This window comes from Pundamilia nyererei, unplaced genomic scaffold (assembly GCF_000239375.1).
Source record: "Pundamilia nyererei isolate P.nyererei 1_Seehausen unplaced genomic scaffold, PunNye1.0 scaffold00191, whole genome shotgun sequence".
Taxonomy (NCBI): domain Eukaryota; kingdom Metazoa; phylum Chordata; class Actinopteri; order Cichliformes; family Cichlidae; genus Pundamilia; species Pundamilia nyererei.
Window position 1 is genome coordinate 710,651 of NW_005187592.1, and position 14,568 is coordinate 725,218.

The following is a 14,568-nucleotide window of genomic DNA, read 5'->3' on the forward strand; positions in this document are numbered from 1 at the left end:
CTTTCTGGCTCTGCTAATGGCCAAGATGTGAAAAAGAACTTAGTACTTAGAAATTTGTACTTGAGCCCAGAAAGACATCAGAAAAGTGTTCACTGAGGTCGGCGATCCAAAGAGCTGTGGGTCATCTCTCACGAACAAATGAAAAATGAAAAGTCCACTTTCCGCCGCTGCTTTGGCCCCTTTTGCTAATTAGAAAAAATGCTGGTTTACAGCACTTTATTCATATTTTCACCCCAAATTCTGTTTATACATGTTTGTTTTATAACACGTCATTTAGATTTATACTTACTAAGGTGCATATTTCATGCGTGCTTGTGTTGTTTGCTGTCTGTTTCATGCAGCAGTCTCCTATGGGAGCCAGTTTCTTTGAAGCTTGAGACATATTTCCGAATTAAAGCCTGCGTACATCGCCCTTTGAGCTTTTTTCTTTAATCGTTTTTTTTCTACTTGCTCAAATCCATGTATTAAATATAAATTCCAGCTCCACAACAGCGAAACACCAGAATGAGCCCTTTTTATTTTCATTTTAGAGCCAACAGAAACACACATACAAACAATCTTACTGCCATTTTATGGACTTTAGTGACTGTATTGCAGAGTTAGGTGTAATGGATTACAATGTAGTAATAATTTACAAATTGGGCGTGTTTGTAGCTTGAATATACTTTTATATGAGGCAGTGAGGCAGACAGAAATACACTCGGGTTTATTTATATGGGAAGTTTACAAGTTTACTTGAAAACAATCTCAGGCTGCTGTAACATCCTGTAGCTCCTCATGTTTGCACTTCTACATCCTACGTCTGTAAATGTAAATGAGTGGTAAAACTCATCACTGCCACACCCCACAACCACACACACTTCCACTTTTTAACAGGACACATATACACACAAAGTGTGAAGCTAGATTTTCCACAGCTGCACGTGCTGATATCCAGACACCAAGTAGCATTTTGCTGATGCATTGCTTGCAAAAAAGTCTATTGCAGTGGATACCCACATTTACAAGTGAGCGCACACTGCAGGCAGTATCGCGTGCTGAACAGCTCCCCACTGCTTCCCAAAGCCAAACCCTCTCTTTCCGATCAAGCTGGTTTACACATGCAAGGCTGGTGAATGTAGGTTTTATTATTGTAAGTAGTTTTACCATGCTGTGTTGTCCCAGTAGTTATGGCCTTGTAACAGAGGTCCTGCACAGAACTGTCTCCATGTCCATGTTAAGCTGTCTGATTACCACACAGTCCTAGCTATAGACAGTGTTGGGAAGGTTACTTTTAAAATGTATTCCATTACAGAATACAGAATACATGCCCCAAAATGTATTCTGTAACGTATTCCGTTACGTTACTCAATAACAGTAACGTATTCTGAATACTTTGGATTACTTAATATATTATCATACTTTTTACAACAACGTGAATGTACTATTGCTGTGTGATTTATTACTATTACTGAAGGTCCGCGACTCCGAACTGTAGTAAAGGCACCTCTGACTAATACGGCGGGGTCCCTGTCGGCTCTTAGCCGAAAAATCGCTTTACTTTGTTGTGTGGGTCAACTTTTCTTGCGAGAGACAGAGAGAGGCCTGTAAATGGTAAATGGCCTGTATTTATATAGCGCTTTACTAGTCCCTAAGGACCCCAAAGCGCTTTACATATCCAGTCATCCACCCATCCACGCACACATTCAAACACTGGTGATGGCAGCTACATTGTAGCCACAGCCACCCTGGGGCGCACGGACAGAGGCGAGGCTGCCGGACACTGGCGGCACCGGGCCCTCTGACCACCACCAGTAGGCAACGGGTGAAGTGTCTTGCCCAAGGACACAACGACTGAGACTGTCCAAGCCGGGGCTCGAACCGGCAACTTTCCGATTACAAGGCAAACTCCCAACTCTTGAGCCACAATCACCCCCGAGGCGTTGAAAGGCTGCTCCAACGGAACGTATTGTTTTCGGAGGAAAACACGAACACAGCGTACAGTCGAGTCTTAATAGCTTACTTACAACTGGGCTCGTCAGGCACTCTTCTTGGCTGCAGTGGTTATTATTATATTTACATGCTTCCAGCTCCCGTTTTTGCTCGATGACTGCTCGTACCTTTCCACTCCCCTTTTTCTCCCTCCTCGCTCACAGACCCATAACGTGTATGGCAGTCCATTCTCCCTGCAGCACGGACTACACTGCCCATGATGCTACATTCTTTAGAGCTATGCTTGTAGCATTCTGCCTGTTAGCTTAGCACAACAACAACAACAACAACGAAAAAGGCGCTCTCTCACCCAGGAAACACACAGTCGCAGAGAGAGAGAGTCACCCTGTAACCATGGCAACCGTAACGCTGCCGCCTGGAACAACAGAACGTAGCTGTCAAACAAAACCAAACAGTCCTGACCCGCGACAATATGAAACAGGAAAGTACCGCAGTGTAATCCATTTATTTCAACAAAGTAACTGTATTCTGAATACCACCTATTTAAACGGTAACTGTAACGGATACAGTTACTCATATTTTGTATTTTAAATATGTAACGGCGGTACATGTACTCCGTTACTCCCCAACACTGGCTATAGACACATAAGATCTTTAGTGATGACAGCTGGGCTCAAGGTGATTTTCTTTAGTCTTCTTTGGCTGAATAAATAGGATTGCTTGTGAGTTATAGGATGCTTTCATTAATAAAATTTATTGGAACTTTGCTAAAAACTCTTTATTAGACATGCAAAGCTTCTCTGAGCTTCTGTGTGGTCAGAATGTGAAGCCATGTGAAGTCAAAAGCAAAGTAATTTGTCACATGCTTAAATGAATCTGGCTCCTAATAAGAAATAGTTCTGCTAACCAACCATCAGGTCAACAGTTAAAGAGTAACGTGCTTCACTCTCCTCCTCCTGATTCACCAAACTCATCCTCCCAGTTTGGTGACCTGACCGTCGGTGTTACCCCAGAATCCAGCTTTAGGTCCTTTTCTAGATGCCAACGTCTGTTCTAAAATGATATTCATTCATTTTATTCATATATTTACAGAGCGATATGCTAGTACAGGCAGTACTGTTGCACCCAGTGTTTGACCTTTAATCAAAGGAAGACCTGTCAAGTACAAAAACATGAATGTCTCCATCATAAAGGTTAATCTGAAACAGAACTTGGTACAACACTGAAATCGATGCTATCCTTGAGGAAACGAGTGCGATACCATGCTGCAAGTTAGGCGTGATTCTCCAACACGTCTCTATGTGGTATCGGCTTGTTTTTCCTGTTCCAGCTGTGGTTACTAACATATGAATCTAATCTCTGTGCACCTGCGATATATCAAAGCTGTTTGTGCTGCAGCACTTTTCTTGTCTCTCAGTCCATCTGTCATTCCACCCTTTCCCTGTTTGGCCCTCTGCTCACCTCAAGGTGAAAGTATGATGGTGTTTCAGGCTCGCGGCATTGTTGAAAGATGGATGAGAATGATGAATGTTCTAATGCAGGACCCGCTTCACTCTTTGTGTTTATGTATTGGTTTTAAGGTTAGAGTACTTGTTGTCTCCCTGGCCATCTTATTGGTACCTTAACTCTTTCTCTCTTGAATGCCTGTTAAAGTTATTGTCTAATGTGGTCTTTATCGGGGAAAGAGTTAAACCAGTTGCTGAAATACTAAAACACTTCCACGTAGAAAGATTAGGAAAGACGACAGGAAGCAAACAGGATGTGTTTTTGATGAGATGGCCCTGATGTTGTCTCTGAATCAAAGCCTGTATGTCACACACCTGCCTGTGTCCACATTTATCAGCCTTATTTTACACAGCTGACTCTATTACACACTTACACAACCACAACAAATTTATCTGCATCAGTAAAGATTCACACTGGGAATCCAAAGTATGCTGATACACCAGTGCACACTTAACAGGTGGGAAGTCAGTGCTTCAATAATTCTGCATCTCTTTAATCAGAGCATTGTGTAACGTAACCACCTAGTGATAATTACCTCAATCAGGTTAAATTATTATATCTACAAAGTTTTTCCAAGCAGAATCCAAGAACCACCACTGTTAGCTGTAGTGGAAGATGAACACCAGCGTGAGCTGAATGCTTGAATGCTGGAACGTGAACAGTTGCCTCCTGCATATGCAGACAGCTGTAGTGACAACAGCAGAACCTTATTTGAGCTGGACAGCTTACGTTTAATCTCTGAAACAGCAGTTTACAAAAAAAGTTCTCTATTCAAGATCTGTTCGCCCGCTCGGTCTGGAGCTCTCACTCATTCTGCAAAGGCTTTAACAAAAAGAGTCTAACAGACGGAGCTCAAGGCGAACGTTCTGTCAGCTGCTCCTTCTGATGACACACGATTTTCAAGCTTTCAAAGCCAGTGATGATGAATCACTAAGATGGTGAGAATACAGGAACATTTGGAGCAATATATATGTCCTCTATACAATTTACATATTTAGTGAAGCAGCAGTGGAATTATTTAGAAAACTGTCATAACAAAGCCCATATTTCATCATCAGACACTGGCTCCCACCGTTTCACAGTTTCAAATATAAACTCGATCTTTATTTGACATCTGTAGACAGTTACTACATCATTGTCACATTAGCTTTGCATGTCAATGTTTTGAACAAAAATAAAATGCAGTTCACTGAAGCTGAGCTGAAGACTAAATACAGCTTCATGTAATCATGTCCTTCTGTTACTGTAATCCACAGGGGGCGCGGGGACCTCCTGGTGAACCAGGTCAACAGGTACCTCTGGTAAACTCTGAAACTAACTCGTGTCAGAACTGTTGGTGACACAAGTTGGTGACCTTAACTCATTTCTTGTGTTCTTGCATTTAGGGTGAAAAGGGGTTGCCTGGCCCACAAGGTCCCCCTGGAATAAAGGGAACACTGGTTAGTATGACATCTCTTTTCATTTGCTTCCACTTTTTAAAATGTTTCTTCAAGTATTCACAGCAAATTAGGACATTGTTAACTAATGAACATCCCTCAGGTCGCCCAATAAATCACTCAGGGATATGATTAGGGTAGCCACGTTAAATAAAAAGGTTTCAGAGACTACAGCTTTTAAAAAAAGTCCCTTGCATGCATTCTGCCTTTAAAGCTCTTCAAAGATTTCTGATTGCATACGCCAAATACACAAAAATTCCTTATAAAGGGGTAGATGTTAGCTTGAATGCTATCTTTAATATGTTCACTTGAAACCTGATGCATGTTAAGGTCAGTGATGACCCTCTCCGTATGGGCTACTGGATCAACTTTGCAACTGATCAATCAAGTTGTCTGAGTATTCAGTTAGCATTAGCCCAGAAGCTAGCTAATGCTATCCAACAAGCTAGCTAATGCTATTAAAAGCTATCACTAGCAAACCAGCATGACAAATGTAACCTGCAACAGTAACTTGATTGCTTACCATTTGTTGCAGAAGTTAATTTTATATAAACACATTTTTTCCTCATGCAAAATTGCAACAACAACATGATTGGTTAATTGCAATGTTGACCCTGGTGGTTAATAAAATGATGCAGGAACAACACCAACACAAGGATGTCAGATACACCAGCGGTCCCTAACCCCCGGGCCTCGGACCGGTACCGGTCCGTGAGTCGTTTGGTACCGGGCCGTGAGAGTTGAGGCTCAGGTGTGAAATGTATGGTTTTCAGGGTTTTTATCTGTGTTCAGCGTTATTTTGTTATCGTTTTTCTCATTGACTCTGTTTTCCTGGGTCTTTTCACGTGTGTTATGAATAAATCTTCTTTTTTTCGGTACCAGTACTAGTTTTATTTTGTTGTATTTATCCACTACACCTTAAAGGCCGGTCCGTGAAAATATTGTCGGGCATAAACCGGTCCATGGCGCAAAAAAGGTTGGAGACCGCTGAGATACACCATATATAAAATTATTCTCCAAAGTTTTGGCAATTAGGGGATAAATGCTCTAATCATTTAAACTGACACACATCAACAGCTGTTTAGTATTCCTACAGAAAAAGACCTTATTGCTGTTCTTTTAAAAATATATGGGGCGATCGTGGCTCAAGAGTTGGGAGTTCGCCTTGTAATCGGAAGGTTGCTGGTTCGAGCCCCGGCTCGGACAGTCTCGGTCGTTGTGTCCTTGGGCAAGACACTTCACCCGTTGCCTACTGGTGGTGGTCAGAGGGCCCGGTGGCGCCAGTGTCCGGCAGCCTCGCCTCTGTCAGTGGGCAGCTGTGGCTACAATGTAGCTGCCATCACCAGTGTGTGAATGTGTGCGTGGATGACTGGATATGTAAAGCGCTTTGGGGTCCTTAGGGACTAGAAAAGCGCTATAAAAATACAGGCCATTTACCATTTACCATATAGGGTTGCAAACCTCAGAGTTTAAGATATTAATACCACAGTGAACATAGTTCCTTAGGCTACTTTGTAAAAGTGCAATCACAGCAAAACATTTGTCTTAGCTTTTCTCTCGTCTATAGGGGCTCCTACTTTTAGAATCACAGTGTCCAACCTCATTTTTTCACCATATGTGTCTGCAAAACAAAATATTTCGCACTCAGAATGAGTCTTTGTGCAGTTTTATGTGTGCCATCTCCAGAACACTACCGTCCCTGCGGTTAGCTCATAATGAGATCATTAATTTAGCCACGGATCCTTATGAATCCATTCACTGATTTATTTGGCAATATCATTAAAGCTGCAAGTGCCTGTTGCTGTAGACCAAAAGTCAGACCAGCATGTGCTGTGGGTTATAGCTGTACACACAGTATGGAGACCCCTCCTCTGGTAAACAAGATTACACACAGAGAAATGCAATTACAGCAGAGCCTGGAGAGCACACGCTGCTCAGTGATAATGGCTGGACACGTTGTTCACAGCTTTGTCACCCTCCTATGGCCAGAGTGGGACAGTACAGCTGGAGTGAGGGAGGGTCTCAGTGAATCGTGCTGAGACCTAAGGACACATCTACACTGCAGAAAACTGAATCAGACATGAGATTAATGGCAGATATTTTCTGCATTGGTCTGTTTTTTGCAGACTGCTCTACAATGTGAGGCTGCACAAAGGTCACCTTTCCACAACCACCAGCTTCATCTTTGAGTCTTCATCCTCCTCTTCCTATTTGTGTCAGTACAACAGAACCCAGCTATGACGTTATGCCTGCAGTGGGCCTCTGACTTATCTGACACGCACAACACATATACACACAAATACACGCACACTGAGTCAAGAGGGAGGAGGAAAGTGTGTGGGCGGGATGAGCCACCCCTTGTAACTAGGCAACCACATACATTCTTGTGATTATAAAATATACAGAGATTTCAAACTTACTGTTAGCTGACCCAGTTGACACCCATTATGTTTGGCATTTCCAATGTGCCTGTTTGTGCTTTGGCTCCTTATATATCATGTACAGTCATGTGTTTCCTCCAACTTGCTGGATAAGTAAATACATTCAGGTAGCCTCTGGTTGTGACAGGTGAAGTACCTTAAGCCTGCATTCTTTCCCACTGGCCAGGTGGGGATAATATTTGAGATGTTCCAAAAGAAAAATGTCATTCCCAGACTGGTGGGCACTGGTTTTGGAGGTTGCTGGCTTGCTGGACAAAATCTTTGCACAGAAGGTGCTGCACCAAAAACCTCCTTGTTCTGGTTGCGAGCAGAGTTGCAGGGTTGACACTAGATTTTCACATTTGTCTGCAAACACACAGTAACTCTGAGCTGACAGCTGATGGCCCACGTAGGATGCGGATTTCGACATAACTAAAATCACCCCCAATGCACCCATCATGTTTGCATTTTACAAAGTATCCCAAATTTTGGGAGTTGGTTTTGTGACATCAGCATATCCACGTGCAATCACTGCTTTTTACATTCAATGGATGATCCAGAATATATGGAGAAACTTAAATAATACAAAGTAAAACATCAAATTTCTATTTGACAATAAACAGATATTTACTGGAATAGCATAACACATAACAGAGTTAGAAACAGATCAATTCCAGCTCCGTTTCTGCAGCCTGTATCTGCAGACACACGAATCAGCAGTAACAGCGATAAGTGTATTGGGTATTTTTTTGCCTTTTCCTATCTTGACTGTTAATAAAAGAGCTCTGCTGCCTGTTCCTCCCTTACAGTCTCGCATATTTCAGGACAGTAGAATTTATTTGTGTTTTTTTTCCTGTTGTGAAGGCATGTGGGAAGATAGAGCAGCTAACACACAGCTTCAAGCTGCGCTCTTGATACAGCAGAATGCTTTGTTGAATATGCAAACTCTGTGTGTGTTTACGCACACCACTGTCCAAATGTAGATGCCCTGTGTGTGTGTGTGTGTGTGTTCCTGGTGTGAGTGGACCTGAGCCATCTCATTTCTCCCTCAGTGCCTCCTGACTAAGCCGTCACGCACTCTGTCACATTCAGCCCAAAGCGCTGTGTCTGTCTCTTTCATCTCATTCTCTCTCTCTCTCCTCCTCCTTCCCTTGCTCTCTCACCCCCATCCTGCTCCCCCTCCCCCTAATGTTTGTCTCCATCCAGGGAGCCCCAGGGCCCCGGGGGCCGCCTGGAGAGATTGGCCGAGATGGTCCCAAGGTCTGTGTGTTGAATGTTTTTAATTAGTTATTATGCTAATGGCCTGCTACTCCCCAGCCGCTTGGCTATTCTCAGCCCGTTCTGATGTTGCACCCTTCCTCTCCTCTTGATGTTCCCGTGGAGAAAAGCGCATTTTTCTAAGCAGGAGTCAAACTGTTTGGAATCAGTGTGTAGATGTTTCTGAATAAATGCCAAAGATGGTTCATACTTTTGACTCTTAATGTGCAGATACTCAAATTTCTTTACAGCGAAAGCATTTGTGCAGAATTAGGCTTCACACTATGAACTCATTTAGGTGCTTATACACAAATTACACAAGCCTAATTGCTATTGCACTTGTGTAAAGTTGGATAATTTCAAAGAGACAAATTCAAACCAGATTGTTCAAAATCAAAAACAGTTTTTTTTTAAACTTGTGTGAAAAAGCTTCAGAAATGAGATCAGTCTGAGGCTCCTCACAGAGACCAGCACAGGGGGCATGAGGACACGTTCATATTTCTCTGACCTTGAAATGCATATTTCCTAGCCCTTTGGAATTTGTATACTCAGCACAGCATGCATGGCACAAAGATGGAAGGAAAGGAGGGGTAGAAGATGATTTCATGCATATCAAGGTGAAAATGGCTTCTTTGCTGTTGTGCTGAGCAGGAAAATGCTGCTTGATAAAGTGGTCATGCCAACCTATCTGTAAGGCAACATAAATAGACATTAGTCAGTGAGATTAGACTTGTATCATTAAAGCAGTCTGTACTGAGCCCAGTATATTTGTTGTAAAGGCTTACATGCACAGTGAATGCAGGTGAAGGCCTCCTTGCCTTCGCATCACCCCATTAAATTCCTGGAAACTTCCGAGGGCCTCTTAATATACCAGGAACACGTGATGAGAAACGAGGAGCTGGGGTTGGACAGTCTGCTTAGTTTGTATTGATTCAGGGGCATCTGTTAGTAGAATTGTTTGAGATTCATAATCATGTTGTTATAGATGTAAGTATGCAGATCATGAGCTATTTATTGAGTTCTCCTTTCACAAAGCCAGATATGTTGTGCTGCCATGTTTCTAAAGTAGTAACTGATCCTTGAGAGGAACTTTTACACGTTAACTTAAAGATTGAATTTTATTTGAAATCCCTGCCAAACAGCACAAGTCTGAGCCGTCTCTCACTCGTCACAGTGTGACCGTGTGAACGCTTAGACGACTATAACCAAATCACTGTTCTGCTTGAAACCAGTGGATGTGACCGCGAGGTCTAAGATTACGTTTAAATTCATCAATCAAGCTAAACAGATGACTGAGTTCATTTGTTACTGTGCTGTACTCAAGCACAGTTGTGGCAGTGATTACTATAGTAGAGGTGCAATGGGAAAGCAATATTAGTGTTAGCTAGTGTTATTGTTAGCCACTGTAGATGCCTACAGCACACACCTCTTATACATTAACATTTTCAGCACAAACATGACCAGGAAACTGTAAGATTCTGAGAAAGGTTTGAATATCACGCTTCTCTCTATTTCTTTAAATATAGGATGACAATGTGAAGTGAATGTGAAAATGTAGTCATATAAATTATGCACATTGTATCCTTAAGAAAACATAAGGCTCCTAAAAAGGAAGCAACTTTTGTAGTTTTGCTTGGTGAAGCTTCCAAACAGAAGGTGCAGCACATAAAACCTCTTTCAGCTAATTCAGTTCTGCGATTGAAGACGGCATAAAAGTAAGCGCAATCAACTCCATATCGACCAGCTGCAGCATTAAAATAGTGCTTGCAAGCAGCACAGTGTTTGTAATACTCAAATTCCCACATTGGCACTGACAGCACTGGTGCTTGGAAAAGCTCTCTGTCCTCTAAATTTAGTCAGACACTTTTGTGATGTGCTACTCTGATTAGCACAGCTGGTTAACAGGGACGAGAACAGTAATGGGACTGGCTGAGAGGATTGTGATGAATCACTGTGCTGTGTGATTTATATTCACCTTCACTCATCTCCTTTGCAGCATGTGCAGCTATATGAATGCAAATAGCAGCCATGCACTGATGTGCCCTCCATGACCCTTGTGCCTGTCTTGATCTTCAAAAACTGCATCAGAGCTGAGAATGTGGGTAACAGATGACCCTCAGCAGTACGCTCAGACGGATGTTGTGTGTGTTTCATTTAGGGGAGCTGTGGAGATCCAGGAGTGGTTGGTCCTGTTGGTCCACCAGGCCTGACGGTGAGTGGGGGGCTACCTTTGTGTTGCGCTTATGTCGACAAAAAAGCCGTTTATGTAAACAGTGAGAGCAAATGAGTGAAAACTGAAGGTATAATGAACCAGAAGGTCCAACACAGCATCTCAGTGCATCATGGCATGCCCTCCTAGGCTACGTCCACACGTACCCAGGTGTTTTTGAAAACGCCGATTTTTCTATGCGTTTGCACCTTTCGTCCACACGTAAACGGCGTCTTCGCTCACTGAAAACGGAGATTTTTTAAAAACGCCTGCCAGGGTGGATATTTTTGAAAACTCCGTTTTTGCATTTACGTGTGGACGAGGAAAACGGAGAAAACGGAGAAAACGGAGAAAACGCAGCGTCAAAGGTGTGCGCCTTTTTTGACGTCACACTGTGCGCCACGTTATTGTTTCGGTGAAATGAATTTCTACAATACTGTTACTGTTAATTCTACTCTCTGCAGTGTTTAAATGCTTACATATACACACAGTTACTGTCCGTCCACACAGACGACTGGTTCTGCTTCTATGCCCCATCTTTGTTTACTATTTCCCACCGAGGCTTCTAGACTTCTGATTGGCCAACATTTCTACACGGTTAGGAATATAGCGCCACCTGCTGCTTTGGCATGTTCATAGCAGCGTTTTCCTTCATTTCTGCCTTTACGTGTGGACGGGATTATTTTTTAAAACGAAAACGGAAAATCTCCATTTTCAAAAATACCCGTGTACGTGTGGACGTAGCCCTAGTCTCAAACTGAAGGTCATGGTACATATACCAAAAAGACAATGACCTCAAGCGTACTTCAAAGCTTTCCAAAGACTATTTGACCAGTAAAAAGGAACACTGGAAATGGAAGTGTGACTTGAATCCACAGATTTGAGATGCAATGGATTCAGAGATAGCAAACAAGCCAGCGTCCGGGAACAGCCTGGAACTATTTGGACCTTAATGATAAACGATACTATCGAAAGTCCAAAAAACGCTGCCAGCAGTAATGACAGCTGTTATCAAGGCCAAAGGAAGGCATGTATAATATAACTTTTATGGTTATTATATGAAAATAAGGACTGCTTACTGGTTTCATTTTGTTATTTGCCTAATAAATAATATCATTTTCAGTTTTAAACAATTCTTTTTTTCTTCTAATATATTTGGGGTTTCTTGAATGTTTTTATGACAGGTGGTCTAGTAACTCTGTTAAGCACTGCCATATAACGTCATTCTTAGCGTTGCTAAAAAGGCCATTTTAAGCATTTTCTATTATGTTTCTGTTTTTTTAGTCGCTGTTGGGTCTATTAACACTTTTTGTTGTTTTATTATTTTGACATGTCCCCATGACCTGTTCTGCAGACTCCTGCTGAGGTTAAATACAAAAACGTGATGATAGATGAGACGTCTGTTGATCTGCACAAGTATAAACATTAACACACTGCCTGATATTCAGGCCTCCAATGTGCTTTGGTGGGTCCTGCGGCACAAGTGGACTCAAAATTGTACAATAATGCTAAATGTATTTATTACTTCATCAGATTACGTCTCACATGTCTATGAATAGTTTAGTGTTGAAATGAATTCAGTTCATTAATATATTATTAAAACAAGACATCGACTTCACCAGTTTTTTTTAACCAAGGGCTCAATCCACATGTCCATGCTTTGCTTGTTGCATTGTGGACTTAACAGGCCAATCTACTCACAAGAAAATGTTTATAATATATTTGTGTTTTTGAAGCATGAAGCAAACCTGACCAAGTAGTTTTGCTTCCTAATCCTAAACCTAAGCATTCGGTGTTTGAGGTTCAAACACAATAGCAACATAAAGTGAAGTTTCATCTGTGTTTGCCTAACACAAAGATACAGCAAACATGACGATATTTGCACAATCTCCCAGTTCCAGCAGTTCCAGCCTACATAAAGGTGACAGTCTGATAATTCAGCATGAACCCACATTCCTGCTGTCAGCTCGTACTTATTTCACCAGCCTAGATCTTCCTGCTGAGTGACAGCAGCACTTTTTATGTCGCTTGTTCGTTAAGCAACATGTTACTGAAGAATTACGCCCACAAATGTCAACCGTTTAAAAAAAGAACCCAAGTTGTCTTTGCTGCTTAATTACAGGTACCTTTGTTATTTCCAAGGTGTCATCCTTCAAAGCACAATTTGCTTCAGCATTTTAGAAATGATAATTTCACAAGCAAAGGAACACTTGAAATGTCTTCGCTCAGATATCTTTATAAGCCACGTTTACCTACGCTGATGATTATCTGGAGCCCGAGGTATTTATTGACCACGTTCCAAAGATCCTGGTTAATGTGTCGGCTCTGTGCTGGACACCAAACAATCACAGACCTGGTTTACATTCTCTGCATCTTTTCTTTTCTCCCACATCACTGAAATGTTCATCCTCTCAGGGATCAAGTGGAGAACCAGGCGTTCCAGGGCTGCCAGGGGCCATGGGTCTGCCAGGGTTCAAAGGTCATAAGGTGAGAGTCAACTCGTGTAATTACATACAAAAAAACATGGTTTATTTGTCCATAATGAAGTCTTGAAAAGGCAGCAGAGGCAGCACTTGATGAATGATTTATGGCTCTAACTGTCAGGAGCTTACATGATTTACAAGCTGTACTGTGGAAATGTTGACAGCGTAACATAATACATGCTTGTTGATGTATTATTCATACTGTGCTTAGATGACATGATTAATTTTAATGGTGCTGAAGGTTGTCCTTCACACTTCAAAAGCAGATGCCCAGACACATAAAGACACAATAAACAGCCCTGATCCAGAACATACGGCTGTGTTTGATGCGCAGTGTGCAATCCACAGCACATGTTGTTTCTCTCTGGTTAAGTCTTCGCGCTGTCGCCACAGTGTAACGTGGGCGTGCTCTAACACTCAGTGTTGTGTCATCAGGGGGAGAGAGGTGAACCTGGGTCCAAAGGAGCACAGGTACGGTCGGTGGCTTTTCTTCCCGACACTCATTCACAGTGTGGAATCACATCCAAACTAACCAGCTTCATGAGAACATACGATCCATCATGACTCCACAGACTCTAAGCTCCATCTCAGCACAAGTAGGTTTAGCTTAACTAAAGAACAGCATTAGTGATGCAGCGCTCCATCGATCGTGTTCTAGGGCCAAACAACCGTTAGCCTAGAGGTATGTTTCTGAATCATTTTCAACAAAAACACATGTGCCATGATAATTCATGAAGCGGCGGGGTTATTAAAATATCTAGAAAAAGTGAGGTACCCTGTTAATCATTCTGTTTCATAACAACATAGTTTTTAGCAAACTTAAATACCCAGGGGCAGTATTCAAATATGTGAATGTGAAGTCAAAGTTTCAGCTAATAAATGTTAAACAACAATGACATGAATATAAAAGCAAAGAGAGCGACGCTCTGCCTTCTGCTTCTGCAAACGGGGCCAGAAACATGAAACTAGAGAAAAGCCAAAGGTTACACCGACAGCTCACTGGCTACAGCATTAGCATTATGATAAAACCAGTTTTGAAAAAAAGATTTTAGCACAATGGTTTCATGTGTTTGTTTGTGGCGTGGCATATCGCCGTGAAGTGGGAACAACAAACAGTTGTGATACTGTTGTTCCTGGGAAGGGGAATGTCAGGTTTTTGGTCAGTGGTCCTGACCTCTCATTAAGTCCCGTGATTGGTTAATCGGCGGTACATCTCCAGCTTTACTTATGTGGCATCATGTCAGATGAAAACAGCTGGTGCTGCATACCAGGGTCAGGACTTTACACTGTTATGGAGACAAACAACAGTTTACCCACTGAGCAGT

General features: G+C 42.2%; 1 protein-coding gene across 1 annotated transcript in view; it reads left to right on the forward strand.

The window, feature by feature from the left end:
• Positions 1 to 14,568, forward strand: part of LOC102209986 (collagen alpha-1(XXI) chain-like) — a 71,122-nt gene that overhangs the window by 44,459 nt on the left and 12,095 nt on the right. Inside the window, exons 21-26 of the mRNA XM_013914375.1 lie at positions 4,695 to 4,739; positions 4,824 to 4,851; positions 8,501 to 8,554; positions 10,710 to 10,763; positions 13,176 to 13,247; positions 13,679 to 13,714. Of these exons, the coding sequence (XP_013769829.1) occupies positions 4,695 to 4,739; positions 4,824 to 4,851; positions 8,501 to 8,554; positions 10,710 to 10,763; positions 13,176 to 13,247; positions 13,679 to 13,714 (289 nt within the window). The remainder of the gene's footprint in view (positions 1 to 4,694; positions 4,740 to 4,823; positions 4,852 to 8,500; positions 8,555 to 10,709; positions 10,764 to 13,175; positions 13,248 to 13,678; positions 13,715 to 14,568) is intronic.